We start from the raw sequence: 18,617 nt of genomic DNA, 5'->3' as shown, positions 1-18,617 counted from the left end.
TCCCGTGCGCGTGGCAGCCAAACCTCTCCCAAATCCCCTACTACATGCTCGAGGCTTCTCCAGTTCTCCGTCACCACCATTGCCGCCGCCTCCCGGACCTCCGCGCCGACCTCCCTCTTCCGCGCCACAGCAGCCCAAGCCGACCCCCAGAACGGAATCCCCTCCTCCCACTGGTGCTTTCTGGCCTGGCCATGCCGCCTCCAGCTCGCCGAAGCGCCGCCGCCGCCGCCTGCCATTGCCGGTGAGCCACTGCTCCCTCGGCCAGACCCCATCCGACCCTCTCCGGCCTCACCAAGACCACCGGAAGGTAGTGCTCGGTCTCCCCATGCCCATCCCCCACCTTGCCCTCGTTGCCGGCGAGCCCCCTCACCGGATTTTGGCCGGCAACCATGGCAGCCGCGCCAAGGACCCAATTACTTCGATTGAATTCTTTTCAGGGCCCCTAATACAAGGTTCTAGGGACCCGATTGTAAAACCAAACTCAGCTTTTGTTTTTAAACCAGTGAAATTGTAAAATGCATATAAAATCATAGAAAAATTCAAAAAATTCAAACTAAAATGTTTTGAAATCCATGAAATAAGATCTACAACTTTGCTTACATACACATACTCAAATTCTGCTTATATTTTGATAAAGATTAAAGATTAAATTAAATTATATATGCTTCTATAAGATACTCATGCGAATTATTTGTCTTCTCTCTTGTAAGCAATAAAATGGCTGCAAAGATCAAATGTGTATTAGATCACCATGGTTTATGGGTCCAAGGATGAGTTAAATAATTTATAGACAGCCAAAAAGACAGCAGCTATCTAAATTATTATATAAGCTGTCTATTTAGTTGTCTATATATCGCAAAAAGACAGTAGCTGTCTAAATTACTTGCCCTTAACACCTTCGGAACACACCCGCGCCGCCGGATCAAACGGGCGCAAAGTCGGAAAAGCGGCACCGCGGCGAAACGGGCCCCGCGAAAGACAAGCATCTCTCTGGCGTCTCGCCCCGTGCGCCCGTGCCAGGCTACCGCTACTGTGGGCACCCACCTCTCGTGTCTCGTTTCCCTCCCAGGCCCTCCCCAGTTCCTCTCGCCCCACGCAAATGGTCACCTAGGCGGGCGAGGCCGCCGCGCCGCAATGTCGTACTGCCCCCGCGCCTCGGCCTTCCTCGCGCCGCCGCCGCCCCTCCTCTTCCCGCGCACCCGCTGGCGCCGGCGCCCCCGCGGCCGCCTGGCCTCGCGGCCCCTCCTCACCCTCGCCCGCTTGGACCCGCCGCCGCTGCTCCGCCTCAAGGTCTCCGACTCCAGCGACTCCCCCGCCGACGCCAGCCACAGCCACGCGCCGCCGCTGCTCCCAGGGCTGCGGGGCCTGATCGGCTCGCTCGCGCCCGTATGGCGGGAGGGGCTCTTCCTCGTGCGCTGCTCCGTCTTCGCCGCCGTGGTCTCCGTCGCCGCCGCGCTCTCGTGGGTCGCGCAGCTCCGGGCCCGCTCCTTCGTCGAGGCGCGCCTCCTGCCGGCGGCCTGCGCCGCGCTCGGCGAGTACCTCCAGCGGGAGGTCCGCCTCGGCAAGGTGCGCAGCATCTCGCCGCTCGGGATCACGCTGCAGACCTGCTCCATCGGCCCGCACGCGGAGGAGTTCTCCTGCGCCGAGGTGCCCGTCATGAAGATTAGGGTACGCCCCTTCGCCAGCCTCAGGAGGGGGAAGGTCGTCGTCGACGCCGTGCTGTCCGAGCCCTACGCGCTGGTGGCGCAGAAGAAGGACTTCTCGTGGCTTGGGCTTCCCGGGCCGTCCGAGGGCACAGTCAAGAGGCATTCAGGGGAGGAGGGCATAGACTACCGCACCAAGACGAGGAGGCTCGCCAGGGAGAAGGCCGCAGATCAATGGAACGATGAGAGGGATAAGGTGGCAAGGGAAGCCGCTGAAAAAGGGTACATTATTCCGAGTGGCCAATTTGTTTCTCCGTCCACTGATGAGATGCTGGAGGTTGATGGGCCTACGGAGACTGGGAAGTCCAGTCCGCCCCTTTGCGCTGATGAGATGCACAAGAAGGATCATCATTTGGCAACGGGCATAGACTCTGGTTCGAAGCATGCAGATTTAGAGAAATCTTTTGGTGTCAAATCACGGATTCCAGGGATCAACCTCTGGTCTAGGATGATTTCAAGCCCTAGTAGGCTCAGGTACAGGAGAAAGGCTCACAGTAGGGTGGTGCCAGATGCTGACAATTCTTCTCAGCAAAGGATTCTTAGACGCAGTGCGGATGCTGCTGTAGCATATTTTCAGAGCACAGGTTGCAGTAATATTGATGATTCATCCCCTGGCCCAGGAAAAAGCTCATCACATGGAAGTTCTGCCAATGTTGGTGGCAGTGGAACCGTTTCAAATGACGGCACTGTTGGCAGCTCTGGGACTGCCTCAACAAGTTTGGCTGAATCACCATCAGCTAATCAACAATCTAGTCAGTTTAGATCATGTAATTTGGGTAACGTGTTAGTAAGCCACAATTTGGAAGATCTGCAGATAGGTCAGGCCAACTTCCCTCAAGGCCCTGTACTGGAGAAATTAGAGAAATCTTTTGAAAACAAATTTGTTCCTCAGCGAGAAACTATTATCGGGAATTTTGGTTCATGCACGCATGGTCACAACTGGGTGCCATTTTGGCCTTTCCAACTAAAGGGGTTCAGTTTTAATGCACCGTGTGCATCTCTGGATGTTCAAATTCAGAAATTGAAGTCACAATTCGCTATTGGTCCTGGAGATATCTCTGCTGAACTTACAGAAGGGGTTAGTCAGGTCCATCCTGGTGGTGTTCAGAATACCCTACCCATCACCCTTGATTCAGTTTATTTCAATGGAGGGAATTTGATGCTTCTTGGGTATGGTGATCAGGAACCCAGGTATGACCACTTTATTTGCCATCTCATTTCAAATATGTGCTCTTCTGTAGTTATTATTCCCCCTTTCTGACACATTGTTCCCAATAAACTCTCAACATTGTGAACAGTAGGTATTCTCAATTTAGGCTTTCGTATTCACATTAACATATCTTATAACCTGGTGTTACAATTCCACAATAAAATTGCTAAAGCATAGCACAGAGTTGGGGTAGAGTATGCAGAATGCGCTGTAATTTACATTTTAGTCTGTTAACACAAGTTGTAGGCTTTTGAAACGTTAATTTTGTCAAAATTGGATGTAAGTTTTTATACTTTGAAACTAAATACAGCTTGAAGTGCTACAGCTTTGATCTTGCCCAGTATTAACATTCTAAAATGATCCCACTACTTAGTTTGGACTGACAGCCTGTGTACTGTAGAGAAATGAAGCATGCTAGTGGACACGTTAAGTTTAAAAACAGTTATAATCGTGTACACGTGCATGTAACTGGGAACTGCATGGAGTGGAGGCAAGACCGGACTTCTCAGGGAGGGGGTTATCTTTCTACAGATGTTTTCGTTGACATAGCTGAGCAAACATGGCATGCTAATCTCAATGTAGTCGATGCATTTGCTCCGGTAATTCTTCTACTTTTATGATTTTTTATCGTAATTTTATTATCTCATATTCTCTGCTGGACAAAAAAAATCTCGGATGTTGGAAGTTAGTGTCTGTTGAAATGGAGTTTTTCATGTGCAGCTGTTTGAAAGGATTTTAGAAATACCTGTGGTTTGGCACAAAGGAAGAGCTACCGGTGAGGTACTTCCCTTTTTCCCACTGCTTGTGTTGATAGCCCTTCTTATTTTTAAAGACAAGTTTTGACATGTGTTTTTCACATGCACTGGAGGAGAGTGGCTGAACTTGGGTTTACTGTCAGCTAGGAGCCTAGGACAAGACATCCATATCTCACGGAAGCTTTCTTATGTCTTCCTTGACCTTTCAATATGCTTACGAGAGCATTTTTGACCTTTCCTCTTACAGGTGCATGTCTGTATGTCAAAGGGTGATAGTTTCCCGAGCATTCATGGTCAGATTGATGTGAAAGGCCTGGCTTTTCAGATATTGGATGCCCCATCATCATTTTCAGTATGTTTACTCTTAATCCCATGTGTTCTATAGAATATAGAAATATTAGCGCTGGAAACATTGCAAAGTGTTGTTACCACTTTAATAGTAAGCCTGAATACATTCAGGATATAGTGGCAAAACTTTCATTTCGTGGTCAAAGAGTATTTTTACACAATGCAAGTGGATGGTTTGGTGATGCTCCAGTTGAAGCTTCTGGAGATTTCGGACTAAATCCTGAGGACGGAGAGTTCCATCTAATGTGCCAGGTACTGTAAAATGTTCTACCTGCATATATAGGTTTATGAAAAAAACTCGGCTGGGTGGGGAAAGACCGCCCCACCGGTATTGACTTTCTAGAAGAAGCCTCGGCTTCCCCGACCGAGAAAATCCCCGAACCCTGGCCCCGCCCTGACACTGGGGGCCGTAGCCCATGGGAATCCTGCCTGGGCCATGTAAGGGTCCTCAGGCCGACCTGGTGGGCCGTCCACACCAGTGCATTGGCACCGGGGCCAGCGAGGGGATTTTTTTAACCTCAGCCTGAAATTCGCTCCCACGGGGAGTCGAACCCAGGACCTGAGGAGTGCCGCTGGGTTCCTCTAACCAACTCAGCTAGAGGCCCTTTGGCTATATAGGTTTATGTCACACACAGTTTCTAAACAGCAATGCTTAAATCGTTTTGTAATTTTGATTCTTGTACCAGGTTCCATCTGTCGAAGTTAATGCACTTATGAGGACAATGAAAATGAAACCTCTTATGTTCCCGGTACAACATACCCTCCCTCCCTCTCTGCTGCTGCATGATTGCTTTGTTATGATTATTTCAGTTCTGCATGCAGCTGATTGACCTCTTTTGACTCAGTTGCCTGGTAATATATGGAAATGTCGTAGATGTTTCAACTATAGTTTGCTAGAAATAATGTTTAAATATACTAGTGTCAACTAAGACAAATAAGGACAGGATTTTTTTTTGATTCAAAAGGACAGGATATTATTGATTAGTTTTGTAAAAAGAACAATATCATATTGCAAATTAGTTTTGCGCTGCTTTTTTTTTTCTCGAACGCGCAGGAGAACTGCGCATCAATATATTAAGCAGAAAAAAGGGGGAAAAGAAACCCCGGAGTGTTACAGAATTAAGGGCCTGCAACCCGCCCTTTTACAAAAAACAAGATTCTATCAAAAGGAAATAAACTAGAGTACTAGACCAAACAAAGCACATGACCCGAACCACCTAAGAGGCAGGAGCTGCTAGGGCGAGGAGGTGAGAAACCCCCTGAGCTCCAGCGACCGACCACTGATGCATCTCTTCTTGAATGGTTGCAACAACGCAGGGTAAGTTAGGAGTGACTCCATCAAACACACAGCTATTGCGGTGCTTCCAAATGGACTAGGCTCCTAGAATGATGATGGAATTGAGTCCTTTTTGCACTTGACCAGTAACCCTGTTACTCGCATTAGTCCACCAGTCCTCAAAGGAAAGATCCACAGCTTGTGGTGCAAGTGCTTGCAAGCCAAGGCCCTGTAGGACAGCAAACCAAAACTTGTCGGCTGAAGACACAAGAGACTAGCAAGTGATCAATTGTTTCTCCGGTTTGGTGACAAAGAGGACAAGCTGCAGGGTGATTTAATCCCTTTCTTGCTAGTCTGTCAGCTGTCCAGCACTTCTTGTGTGCTACTGTCCATAAGAAAAAAACGGCGTTTGCCCGGGACCCAGCTTAATAAAGCAGCACAACTTCAGTTTAATTCTTGGGAAAGAAGTTGTGCTGCTTTATTGAATGTGTTGATTTAACTTTTCAAGGTCATATATGGAATTCACTAATTTAACCAACATGTCTTGTAGAGTGAGTAAAGATAACTAGATTTTGATAATTGATATATTCTCTTTTTGTACTGTCCTTGTTGTATGGAGAGAAAAAATAACATTAAATTGGTTCTTAGGATAAAAAGAAATAGCCTCAGGTTGAATCAAAGTGATTAGTTTAATTGTCATTATGGGCTATGCGTTTGACATCATTTTGTAAAAAATAATTTGGAATCATCCCCAATTATGGTGTAATGTGTTCGAGCTCATTTATGCGTTATGTTTCTGTTTTCGCCTTTTAATACAGACTTCTGATACAATAACCTAATCTTTTCAGTTGGCTGGTGCTGTTACTGCTGTATTTAACTGTCAAGGACCCCTTGATGCTCCTGTTTTTGTTGGGAGTGGGATTGTCTCAAGGAAGTCTCTTTCAATATCTGGTATGCCGCCATCTGCAGCTTCCGAAGCTGTGATGCAAAACAAAGAGGCTGGTGCAGTTGCTGCATTTGACCATATTCCATTCTCTCATGTATCTGCCAATTTCACATTCAACCTTGACAACTGTGTGAGTACAAATATAGCCAAAATTCTTGCTATTTTGGAAGTTTAAGAGTTAGTGATCGTCTCTCTCTCTGGACGCAGGTGGCTGATTTATATGGTATTAGAGCTTGCCTATTGGATGGCGGAGAAATTCGAGGGGCTGGTAATGCATGGATATGCCCAGAGGTATTATTGTTACGCAGTGTCCTACTGTTCCAGTCAGTCATACTTCTGTGTTTGAGTCAGACTAACTTCTTTCTACTTCGACCATGGTGGCTTCAGTTTGTGGCAAGCCGGACTTAGAAAAAGTGAACAGTTTTGGATTATGATGAATAAATGATGATACAATGACACCCAAGTCATGAAAATGTGTATGAAATAATAGAATTAAGGATATTCCCAAAGGGCATTCATTAGGTCCAGACGATGTTCACAACTTTTCACATTCTAGAAATGTAGTTGGCGCCAAGCAAAGTCATTATATTGCTCATTTCCCTGGGTTTGTAGTAAATGTTTTGTTAAGTGCCTAGAAAGCAACAACAAACTACAACCTATCCTTCTTTCTGTTAAAGTTCCTTACAGCTAGAATATATGGAATTATGGATAACCATGCATTTCTCATCAATACAAGTAATCACATTATGCAAAATATGTTTATAGATTTCAATCTTTACAGGGGGAAGTTGATGATTCTGCCATGGATATCAATTTGTCTGGGACCATTTTACTTGATAAAGTTTTGCATCGTTACATTCCTGGAGGAATCCAGTTGATTCCACTCAAGATTGGAGAGCTCAATGGAGAGACTAGACTTTCTGGTTCCCTTATTAGACCGTGAGTATCTCAAATGTAGTGTCTGATGTCCTGTGTCCAAGGAGGCTTAGTATTTATTTTTTATCTAACAACAATAAATCTATTATAGGAAGTTTGACATTAAGTGGGCTGCACCAAATGCAGAAGACTCTTTTTCAGATGCACGTGGCAATATTGTTATTGCACATGATTATATTATGGTCAACTCATCATCTGTTGCCTTCGATTTAAACACTCGAGTTCAAACATCATATATTGATGATTACTTGCTGAACAAGAAGACATATCAAATGAAAAAAATCATGCCACTAATTGTGGAGGGTGTTGATTTAGATTTACGTATGCGAGGCTTTGAGTTTGCTCATATAGCCTCCTCAATACCTTTTGATTCACCAAGACCGCTACATTTGAAAGCATCTGGAAGGGTCAAATTTCAAGGTAAAATCATGAAATCTGGCAATATAGCTGATGACAAGATCAAGGGTGTTCTGCAAAGTAACATTGACCAAAATAAGCTTGAGACCAATGCGTCAAAGCTTGCTGGCAACATATCTCTATCTGGAATAAAACTCAACCAACTCATGCTAGCGCCACAGTCTACTGGCTTCCTTTCCATTTCACGGGATTCTGTGATGGTAATTACTTATTAAATTGTTTGTTTTCTTGTTATCATACTCCATATTCAACTTCTTTTGCTTCTAGATTTTTTGTTATCAACATAATTGGAAGCAATGATGGTACTTTGTGCACAAATATATCCACCAGTACTGCAAAAAAAAAAAAACTCGACCGGCGGGGGAAAGACCGCCCCCACGGCTTTCAATTAAGAAGAGGCCAGTTGACCCCGGCCGAGAAAACCCCCGAAAGCCGGCTTCCGGGCTTGGACTGGCGGCACCTTGGCCCTGGGCCGGTCCATAACCTTCATGGGCCGGGTTCCATCGCCCACTGGGCCGGGCCGTAGCCACATGGGCCGGGTTCCGTCGCCCAAGAGCCGTGTCGCACAGCCAAGCTCAACGGAAGCACAGCGAGGGGGTTTTTTCCCACAGGCGGGGTAAATCCGCCCCGGTGGGGGTTCGAACCCCCCACCTGTGGAGTGCTGCCGGTTGCTTCGCACCAACTGGGCTAACAACCTTAGGCTCCACCAGTACTGCAGAAACTTTGCAAAAGGGTTTTCATTGAAATAACAGCATATTATATTTTTGGGACTTCAATCGATCTTTAGTTCCATTTACACTTAACTGGTTTCACACAAAAATGAATCTTGTCTTCTTGGACGTATATGAGTTGGATGGTTTTCCACATGAAGTTTTGCTCTAAAAAATTGGATAGAGCATGCAATCATGTTTGTTCTGTATCAATTTTATTATTTTATCTGTATGGACTTCACTGTGGTTCCTGTCCATCTCCCCCTTACAATCTCTATTCCCTGGTCAAGCAGTTGAATGCTACTGGCAGGCCTGATGAGAATTTTTCCATAGAAGTGAATGGGCCATTGTTTTTCACTACGAACGAGGCTATTCAAGATGTAAGGCTTCTGTCAATTTTCTTCCAAAAGGGGCAGCTGAGATCTAATATCTGTTATCATCCTGAGAATTTGTCCAGTCTAGAGGTACAATATTGACATGCTTGTATTTTGTTTGCCAGTAGATCTTTTTGAATTTAATGTCCCATTTTTTTGAGCCTTGTTTCCTTGTTTAAAAGGTTCGTAATCTGCCACTTGATGAGCTGGAATTTGCTTCATTGCGTGGATTTGTTCAGAAGGTAATGTTGTTTTTAGATAATAATATATGACCTATTATGATTTTTTTCCTTTTTAGGATAATGCAATGGCAGGTTTTGTACTATGATCTTTGATTCTTTGTGCTATGTTTGTCTTGATCACTTTGGTTAGTGCTGCTCTGTATCATGTAGCTGTAACTAAATTACTAGCATATCCAAGTTTGGATACATCTTTGATGACAACACAACTTTTAATTGCAAGCATGTTGTTATAGACAGGCTAGAGAACCATTGGAATCATCATTAGTATGTGGTACTATAAGAATTTTGTGCTATGATTGTGTTAACAAAGTTTAGTTGTTGAGCTTTAAATTTGAGGTGTGGTTATTTGCAGTTATACTTGTCCATGCAGCCCGAGCCCGTTAGCCCGGCACGAGGCCCGTTTTTTTGGCCCGGACCAAGCCTGGCCCGGCCCGTTGACCTACGGGCTCGGGCTAGCACGGCCCGGTGGAGCAGGCCGCGCCTAGGCCGCACCCTAGGCACGTGGCCCGGCACGGGCACGGCCTGTTCCAATAGTCGGCCCGGTGGCGGCCCGTTAACCTCTCCCCCACGCCCTAAGGCACCGGCCCAGCCCACAAGCTGCCCCCGCGCCCTAATCCCTCTGCCCCGTCCCGCCCCCTCAAAACCCTAACAAGCCGCCCCCTCCCCCAGTCCGCCCGCCGCAACTCGCGCTTGGCTGCTGGCCCGCTGCTCGCCTCCGACCGTCCCGGCTCCGGTGTTGACCGCGCCGCCACTTCTCCACCTTCCGCACCGGCATGGGCGTGCCACACGGGGTCCCCTCCCGGCGCTCCTATTGAGCGGCTCGCCGGCCAGAGGTGGATCCTGGCAGGGCGCGCCGTGCGGGGTCCCCTCCGGCCCTCCCAGCGCTCCTCTTGAGTGGCTCGCCGCCCCATAGGTGGATCCCGGCGCGCCTGTTGGCGGCGCATTCCTCGGACGCGTGCGCGTCGTCGGCCGCCTCGCTCTGCCGCGTCCCGAGGCTCGTCGCGCTTAGCCTCGCGTCCAACGCCTTCAACCAGACCATCCCGCTGGACCATCCCGGGGACGTCCACGTGCTCCGCCTCCCCAAGCGCCGCCGCCGCAAGCCCGCCAACACCGACGAGGCGGGCCCCTCTGAGCCAGAGTTCTCTATGCTCCAACGGCCCGCTGAACGCACCATCAACGGGCGAGCGAGGAGCCCCGCTAGCCGCCGCCCCGTTTCTGGTCATCGGAGAGAGAGAGAGAGAAAGGAGTTGGTTTGCTGGGCTGTGGGCTGGCACGGCCTGTGGATTGGGCCGTGCTTCACGGGCCGGCACGGCACGAAAAATGGCCCATAGGGCCGTGCCTGGGCCGGAGGCTAGGCACGAAGCCCGCATCGGCACGGCCCGTGAGGCCCATCGGCCCGTGCTGGCCCGACATCGTGCCGGGTCGGGCCGGGCTGGCCCGTTGGCCATCTATATTTGCAGTGCTGTAACTTTCTGGTTTACTGCTATTTATATTGCCTATTGTTCACAACATACTCATGTATTCATTTTGTTACTTTTGGAACGTATTTTTTGGTTACTGGTGTAACAATTTTTCTGTTATTACCATCCAGTTCCAGTATGCTTTTCTGCCCATGCTTTTAATAGGATATTGTGTACGGACAGGTTGAATCCGGAAGGTCCAAAATCATTGACCTGTGTTACTGGGTGATCCACTATTAATGCCTGATACATCATTTCTTTTTTGTTGCAGGCAGAACTTCAGCTTAATTTCCAGAAAAGAAGAGGTCATGGTTTGTTATCAGTAATTCGTCCCAAATTTAGTGGCATGCTTGGTGAAGCACTCGATATAGCTGCTCGATGGAGTGGTGATGTTGTGAGTACTCCTTTTCAACTTTTTCTTCATTTCCGAGCTTAGTATGTTACTATCATATGTTGTTTATTGTCCCTTTACGAAACATTTGATATATTGATATCTAGAATGATGCGTCAGACATTATACTGGGTATAATGATGTGTCAGGCGTTATGCGTCAGCCTAGTGTATATTCTGATATCTAGTATAATGCGTTAGGCTGGAGACACTATTATATCCTTGGTAGGTGTATACTGGGTATGCACTCTTAAGAAACAACTCACGTTATGCTTTAAATCTATGACCATACTCTTCTTTAGACCTGTATTACTTGCAGCAATTATCATTAGTTGTACTCTGCTTTTGATCTCTGCAAGTCATAGTAATGTGCTGCAGTTAGCACAGACTAAGTGGTGTATAGCGTAAATCTATTTTGCAACCCTAGGTTTTTCCTGACATCATTTATCCGTTTCTAGTGAGGTTTGTATTTGATTTTAATCACTGTTTCGGAACCATCTCTCTTTCTTTCTCTCACTAGCCTTCTTTTTTTTGTATTTTTAATACACAGATTACTATGGAAAAATCTATCTTGGAGCAAGCTAATAGCAAGTATGAGCTTCAAGGGGAGTATGTTTTCCCCGGAACACGTGATAGATTTCCTGTGGAAAGTCAGAGTAATGGATTCATAGAGAAAGCAATGGGGGGGCATCTTGGTAGCATAATGTCTTCGATGGGCAGGTGGAGGATGAGACTGGAGGTTCCTGGCGCTGAAGTAGCTGAAATGCTTCCTTTAGCAAGGCTTCTTTCACGAAGTACAGACCCAGTTATTCGTTCTAGATCAAAGGTACACATTTGGTCCCTGAATTCCCCTCTTGCTTTGGTTGGACAAAATACGTGTTGGTGTTTATGGTCGATCAGATGGCCCATGGCCATGTAACTTTCCATTTGTTGTCAGGAACTTTTTATGCAATGTCTGCATTCTGTTGGGTTCAATGCTGAAAGTCTTCGTGATCAGCTAAAGGTATTGTACTAAAGCTAGTGATTTTAGCTGAATAGATTCACAGGCATAGGGTTGATGTCTTCTCCAATTATATGTCTCATGATGACATTGATTCTTTATAGTAAACTTTTTCATGATACTTGCTCCAGGCATTAGAAATGTATCATGAGTGGTTGGATGATGACACCATGGAAGATATAACACTTCCTGGCTTAGCTGAACTGAGAGGCTATTGGCGTGGCTCTCTTGATGCCAGTGGAGGTGGTAATGGGGATACTATGGTGAGCATGTTCAGAAATTGACTCCTTGGCATGATTGTACATGTACTTTGCTGTTTAATTCCGTTTTCCATTTGTTTCCTTCCAAGCATTTGTTTTGTATATGTTAGTGACTTGCAACAGGATGATTTTCCTAGAATTATGGTTGAATATGGGATGCATGTACATATACATGATTCATAACACACTTATGTACCACAGGCTGATTTTGATTTCAATGGTGAAGATTGGGAATGGGGAACTTACAAGACCCAGCGTGTTCTCGCATCTGGTTCATTCAGCAATAATGATGGCCTGCGTCTTGATAAATTGTTTATTCAGAAAGATAATGCCACCCTTCATGCTGATGGGTCGATTCTTGGACCACTAACAAATCTTCACTTTGCTGTGCTTAACTTCCCAGTTGGTCTTATACCAGCTTTAGTTCAGGCTATAGAATCATCAACCACAGACTCAATTCATTTTCTGAGGCAATGGTTGACACCCATTAAAGGCATTTTGCACATGGAGGGAGATTTGAAAGGTACTCTTGCAAAACCAGAATGTGATGTTCAAATAAGGCTGCTTGATGGCGCTATTGGAGGCATTGATCTTGGAAGAGCAGAAGTATTAGCTTCTGTTACCCCTACAAGCCGTTTCGTATTTGATGCAAATTTCGAACCAACCATACAAAGTGGGCATGTAAACATTCAAGGTAGTGTCCCGGTCACTTATGTAGACAGCAGCTCAACAGAGGAAAGTCTGGAGGAGGAAGATGGGAAACAAGGTATCATAAGAATCCCTGTTTGGGCAAAAGACAGAGGACCATCTAATGAGATCAGTGAAACAAGAATTATGAGAGACAAGACGGAGGAGGGATGGGAATTTCAATTAGCTGAAAGCCTTAAAGGTTTAAGTTGGAACATGCTAGAACCAGGTGAAGTGAGGATAAATGCAGACATAAAAGATGGGGGTATGATGTTGATAACTGCTTTGAGTCCTTATGCAAACTGGCTTCAAGGCTATGCTGATGTTCTCCTCCAGGTAGATCATTCTTTTTTAATTACTATTATTCAGTTAGTGATAATATTCAAGCATAAGTATTGTATTTATATATTGGTTCTTTTGTTGTTCTTGTGAAACCTTTAGAATATCTTTTTTTTTTCTAATCTAATGTGAAACTATGTTCTTGATATTTTTCCCCTTATCTTTTCTTTATCAAGGTTAAAGGCACAGTTGATCAGCCTGTTGTTGATGGGTCTGCAACATTTAACCGAGCGATTGTGGATTCTCCTTTCCTTCGGACACCATTGACAAATTTTGCTGGTACCATTCATGTCATATCCAACAGACTATGCATCAATTCCATGGAAAGCAGGGTTGGGAGGAAAGGGAGATTGTCGATGAAAGGGACCCTACCTCTGAAGAACAGTGAGCCATCTGCCAACGACAAGATTGATTTGAAATGTGAAGTTCTGGACATACGAGCAAAAAATATTTTGAGGTCATTGTTGTTGCTTTATCCTTTTGTTTATACAGGATTGCATACTAGTAATTGCTTCATAGGGTATATGCTTCAGTCTAAAATAGACGCCCCCCTCTTATTGCAAATTTAGGTCATTTTAGACTCTTCACAATGTTTAAGAAAGTAGGTCAATGATCTTATTGCCCTTTATTTATACTACCTTGGGAAAGATGGCTGCATTATTTAGGAGAGGGGTAGTATTTATTAAGCAAGGGCAATGGAGGAAGAAAATAGAAAAAAAAATACCTGTAAATTTTAGGATGATTTGAACTTAGAGAATAGTTGCGAGGATTAATACATCCTACCTTAGCAATTGGACAGAGTATCATTTGGGAGATGAATTTTGGTTAGAATATATATGTACTTTTGGATGTCCTGGCACTGGCATTAAAGAGAGGAGTATACATTCAATAGTTACTCAGTCGAGATTGGAGCTTTTCAGCCTAGGCGGTTTAAGGGATCCTGGGATTGGCACCGTGGGCATAATAATAGTAATCGGTAGTTCGGTACTGTCTTCCAAGATCAATTTAATGCATTTGCAATAGTATGCTGACCTTACATGCATTTCATAAAAGGATAGGGTAAATCAATGGCGACTAGAGAGCTTGTCACAGACAAGTGATGTTTTGGAGATCGACATGGTCCTCCAAACCACAACTTTGACTAATATCTTTGTTTGTTATACATTTATAAACATAGCAAAAGCGTACTTTTTATTTCGAGACAAATCTACTCATGTCATTTTCAAATATTCAACCTAACAAATAAAGTAATTTGTAACCAAAGTTTGAAAATGGTTGACTTAAGACATCTCCAAAACGTCACTTATTTGTGACTAGAGGGAGTAATATGTAGGACCCAACACCGTGGATTTATGGCTCCTTAAAATTTGTTTTGTTGTTTTTTTGTTGACTTATGTAGTGGCCAAGTAGACAGCCAGCTGCAAGTTACAGGCTCAATTTTGCGACCAGATGTCTCTGGGATGATCCGGTTGAGTCATGGTGAAGCATATTTGCCTCATGATAAAGGCAATGGTGCTGCTGCCACTAGGCTTGCTTCAAACAAGTCGAGCTATCTTGCTTCTGGTTTTGACCAATCAACCACTTCGCAGGATGTCTCACGCATTCTGGGTTCACTTTCAGCATCACCAGAGAGTAAGTATTCTGTAAATTGAAGCTTCTCTAATTCTGCAACCAAATATTCTTGGCTATAATATTTTGCTAAACTTTCATCCAAAAAAGGGCAAAGTCCGAATTACACCTCCGAACTATCGCAGAAGTCCAATTTTCAACCTTCAACTACAAAACCGGATAACATAGGCCATCCAACTGTCGAAACCGGGAAAATTTGGCCCTTGGGGTGGTTTCCAAGGTGGTTTTGTATTTTTTTAAAATTAAAGAAATTCTGATTAGATCTAAAAAAGCAAAACTAATTCATTTTAAATCAGAAAAAATTGAAACTAGTATCAAATTTTTTCTAAAAATGCAACTTGTTCTTGTTGCACATAAGTACACCACAACCGGTGCAATCCGGTTTTGGCTTGAATAAGTGGTATATTATTTTAACTTCTGTGCCATTTTTCTCAGTACTTGTGCTGTTTCCTTCATGACTTGATGAGCCAACTGAAGCTGTTCATTTTCTACTAATATGTCTAGGGGAACAATCAGGCACAGAAAGGGCTCTTGAGCATGGAAGGTTTAAGCCAAACATTGATGCCCGGCTAAATGACCTAAAGCTTACCTTGGGACCAGAATTAAGGATTGTTTATCCTCTAATTCTGAATTTTGCTGTCAGTGGTGATCTAGAGCTTAGTGGGATGGTTCATCCAAAGTACATAAGACCTAAGGGTATCTTAACATTTGAAAATGGTGAGGTCAACCTGGTAGCTACTCAAGTAAGCCTAACTGCCCTAAGCCTTTGTTAGCATATCTTTATTTTATTGGAGCATACATCCGATTTGATATGGTTATAATGGCTTTACACTCTGTACTCAATTGCAGGTTAGACTAAAAAATGATCATTTAAATGTGGCAAAATTTGAACCTGATCTTGGTTTGGATCCTGTTCTTGATCTTGTTCTTGTTGGATCTGAATGGCAATTCAAAATCCAAAGTCGAGCAAGCATGTGGCAAGACAATCTGGTGGTAACATCAACACGCTCTGTGGACCAGGATGTTCTGTCACCTAGTGAGGTGAGTCTACAATTCTACAATGAGTAATAATAACCGAGTGACTTTACTGTAGGACTTTAATGCCTTGCAAGTTTCAAATTTCAGCTATGTTAGTCAGATGCAACTGCTTATGTTTATATACAATATACCTCTTTCTGGGTGTTTGCCCAATCCATTTTGAGAGCGCATGAAGATTAGTCATTAAAGAATTGGTTTGCTGCATTATTTTCCAATCATATATTGATATGCAGTTCTTAAACCTGCTTTCTTTGTCTTTTAGGCTGCAAAGGTTTTTGAGTCGCAGCTTGCAGAATCACTATTAGAAGGTGATGGACAGCTTGCATTCAAGAAGCTTGCAACTGCAACGCTTGAGACTTTGATGCCAAGGATTGAAGGCAAGGGTGAGTTTGGACAGGCACGGTGGCGGCTGGTTTATGCTCCGCAGATCCCAAGTTTACTATCTGTGGACCCAACAGTTGATCCGCTAAAATCACTAGCAAACAATATCTCTTTTGCCACAGAGGTGGAAGTGCAGCTTGGAAAACGCCTTCAGGTATAACTTCTCTTAAAAAAGGAAATAGTTAGACCTTTCAGCCAGATAAGGTGCAATGTGTTGTAACACTGGTCAGAGTAGAAACTGATCTAATTGCTGTGGTCAATGTGCAGGCCTCTGTTGTCAGGCAAATGAAAGATTCAGAAATGGCGATGCAGTGGACGCTGATATATCAGCTAACTAGTAGGCTCCGTGTTCTTTTCCAGTCTACCCCATCCAATAGGCTTCTCTTCGAGTACTCAGCAACATCGCAGGATTGATTCATTGTTGCCATTGCACCACAGCAGGAACCGGGCGTAGCAGCTGTCTATATGAAGATTAGGTGCCCTGATTAATTGTTTTTGTAGATATGCAAGTTTTGACAAGGAGTTGTGCATGTACATCTGCTCTGTGGTAGTTACATTCTTTCTTGGAAACAAAGTTTCTGAGGCTGTAAATAATAGGAAGCGATCTTAGTGTCGGATGTAAAGAAACACATGTATAAATGAATTAACTCGCCTGGTCTCTGCTGCATCGCCATCCATATGTAAAATTGGCTTTTGGTATGGACTCGGTTACAAAATGTGCTTGTGTGCCTGTGGCTTGGCATGTGGAAGTGTGGTCATGGTATAGGTGTAGTTCTGTATCATAAACTCTTACCTCTCTCCCGCAGTCCCGCATCCCCCTTTCTCTAGTTGTTGTCCCGACCCCTTGTTATGATCATTATCTGTTGATTCCATTGGCAAAGGCAACAACACCAAGTTCCAACAATGACGTCTCCTAGGTGGCTGGCTCGCGATGATGGCCACCAACATCAATCAATTCTTTGACTTTATAGAGCAAGTCCAATATTAGATCTAATTGTTTGGCTACAAGTCAAAGTACAGCTAGCAAGTAGCTAGAAAGTTTGCCATAAAAAATACAGCTAGCAAGTTCTACAACAGTGATCTTTTATTTGTCTACAACATGTTTATTGTTATATGATGATGGTAGTTCTTACTCATACCTTAACTCTTTTTCTCACATCCCACTTGAACCTTGGCCTGCTGAGCTCGCGCTAAGCTTGTTACTTGCATCAGAGCTAAAGTACACAATATCAGCAAAAATACTAACTAGTTTGGCTATCCCATTGTATGCTCCTAGTGATCTATTGTTGTGCATTGTTCAAGTTCAGGCTAAGTAAATGTTCTTCTTACTCTATCCAAAAGTGCACATTCTCCCATGGAGCACCCACTTAAAATAGTGGGAAGTACAGCTGCCCATAACAAAAGCTTAATGAAAATTACTCACTTTGTTCCAAATTGTAAGTTATTTGGGCAAATTTAGATACATGTATCTAGATATAGCGTGTATATAGATGTATAGCAAAAGTTGTATATTTGTCAAAATGAACTACAATTTCAAACGAACAGAGTAGGAGGTATTAAATTACAAATGTTATATTTAGAAAAATAATATATAAACTACTCATCTTATTAAAAAATTTATGCAAAATATCATTTTTTTATTGTGGCTTGCTTTATCAATACAAGTTCTTCAAGAATGATTTAAATTTGACTATATTTGTACAAATTTTTTGAATAATACGAGTGGTCAAACTTAGTGCTGAAAAGGTCAAACGACCTATCTTTAAAAGACCTAAAATGGGGGGGGGGGGGTTTGCCTCCCTATTGAGCCACATCATCCGGAATATCTCGGTCGTCGGATCACACGTGGATGGCTCAGATTATTTGGAAGGCTCGGCAATTTTATAAAAAACTCCTCAAACTTTATCAAAATTAATATATAGTCCAGCCCACACTCAGTTTTATAGAAACCCCCTTGAACTTTGCAGAAATAGCATTTGCTCAAGCCACCTCGCAAATAGTTTTGCAGCAACCCCTCGAGCTTTATAGAAATACAATTTGAGCCACATCATCCGGAATTTCTCGGCCGTCGGATCGCGCATGGATAGCTAGGATTATCCATGAGGTTCGCCAATTTTATAAAAAACCCCTTGAACTTTATTAAAATTAATATGTAGTCCAGCCCACACTCAGTTAATTTTATAAGTAATCCCCTTGAGCTTCGCTGAAATAGTATTTGCTCAAGCCACCTCTCAAATAGTTTTACGGCAACCCCCTCGAGCTTCATACAAATACAATTTTAATCCAATCAACTCTCAGGCAGTTTTATGAAAACCACAGCTAACTTTGAACGAATGCCAGCAAGGCTGCCAATTTTACAAAATTCCTTCAAACTTTATTGAAATTAAACTATAGTCCAACCACTCCTCCGACAATTTACTGGACACCCCCCCGAGCTTTTCATAAATACCATTTATTCAAGCTACCTCTCCAACAATTTTACGACAACTCTTTCGATCCAGCCACCTCTCAGGTAA

General features: G+C 44.0%; 1 protein-coding gene across 1 annotated transcript; it reads left to right on the top strand.

Moving 5' to 3' along the window:
* Window positions 1-1,015: 1,015 nt before the first annotated feature.
* LOC120705804 (protein SUBSTANDARD STARCH GRAIN 4, chloroplastic) lies at window positions 1,016-16,817 on the top strand. The gene is made up of 23 exons (XM_039990328.1): window positions 1,016-2,894; window positions 3,314-3,512; window positions 3,634-3,693; window positions 3,916-4,020; window positions 4,128-4,268; window positions 4,703-4,765; window positions 6,141-6,368; window positions 6,446-6,529; window positions 7,020-7,177; window positions 7,266-7,791; window positions 8,595-8,765; window positions 8,858-8,917; window positions 10,649-10,771; window positions 11,318-11,593; window positions 11,705-11,770; window positions 11,899-12,030; window positions 12,229-13,050; window positions 13,230-13,510; window positions 14,453-14,685; window positions 15,187-15,425; window positions 15,532-15,723; window positions 15,983-16,255; window positions 16,369-16,817. The coding sequence occupies exons 1-23, from the start codon at window positions 1,135-1,137 to the stop codon at window positions 16,513-16,515; spliced, it is 6,339 nt and encodes a 2,112-aa protein (XP_039846262.1). The 5' UTR covers window positions 1,016-1,134; the 3' UTR covers window positions 16,516-16,817.
* The last annotated feature ends 1,800 nt before the right edge of the window (window positions 16,818-18,617 follow it).

Source organism: Panicum virgatum, chromosome 5K (genome assembly GCF_016808335.1).
Source record: "Panicum virgatum strain AP13 chromosome 5K, P.virgatum_v5, whole genome shotgun sequence".
NCBI lineage: Eukaryota > Viridiplantae > Streptophyta > Magnoliopsida > Poales > Poaceae > Panicum > Panicum virgatum.
Note: the sequence above shows the minus strand (reverse complement) of the source record. Positions and strands in the feature narration are given on the sequence as shown.

Bases quoted from the DNA above. Each gene is read 5' to 3' on its own strand.
- LOC120705804 (XM_039990328.1), top strand. From the start codon at position 1,135: ATGTCGTACTGCCCCCGCGCCTCGGCCTTCCTCGCGCCGCCGCCGCCC. The intron at 6,530-7,019 runs GTATTATTGTTA...CAATCTTTACAG, and splicing joins ATGCATGGATATGCCCAGAG to GGGGAAGTTGATGATTCTGC. The intron at 13,511-14,452 runs GTCATTGTTGTT...TGACTTATGTAG, and splicing joins CGAGCAAAAAATATTTTGAG to TGGCCAAGTAGACAGCCAGC.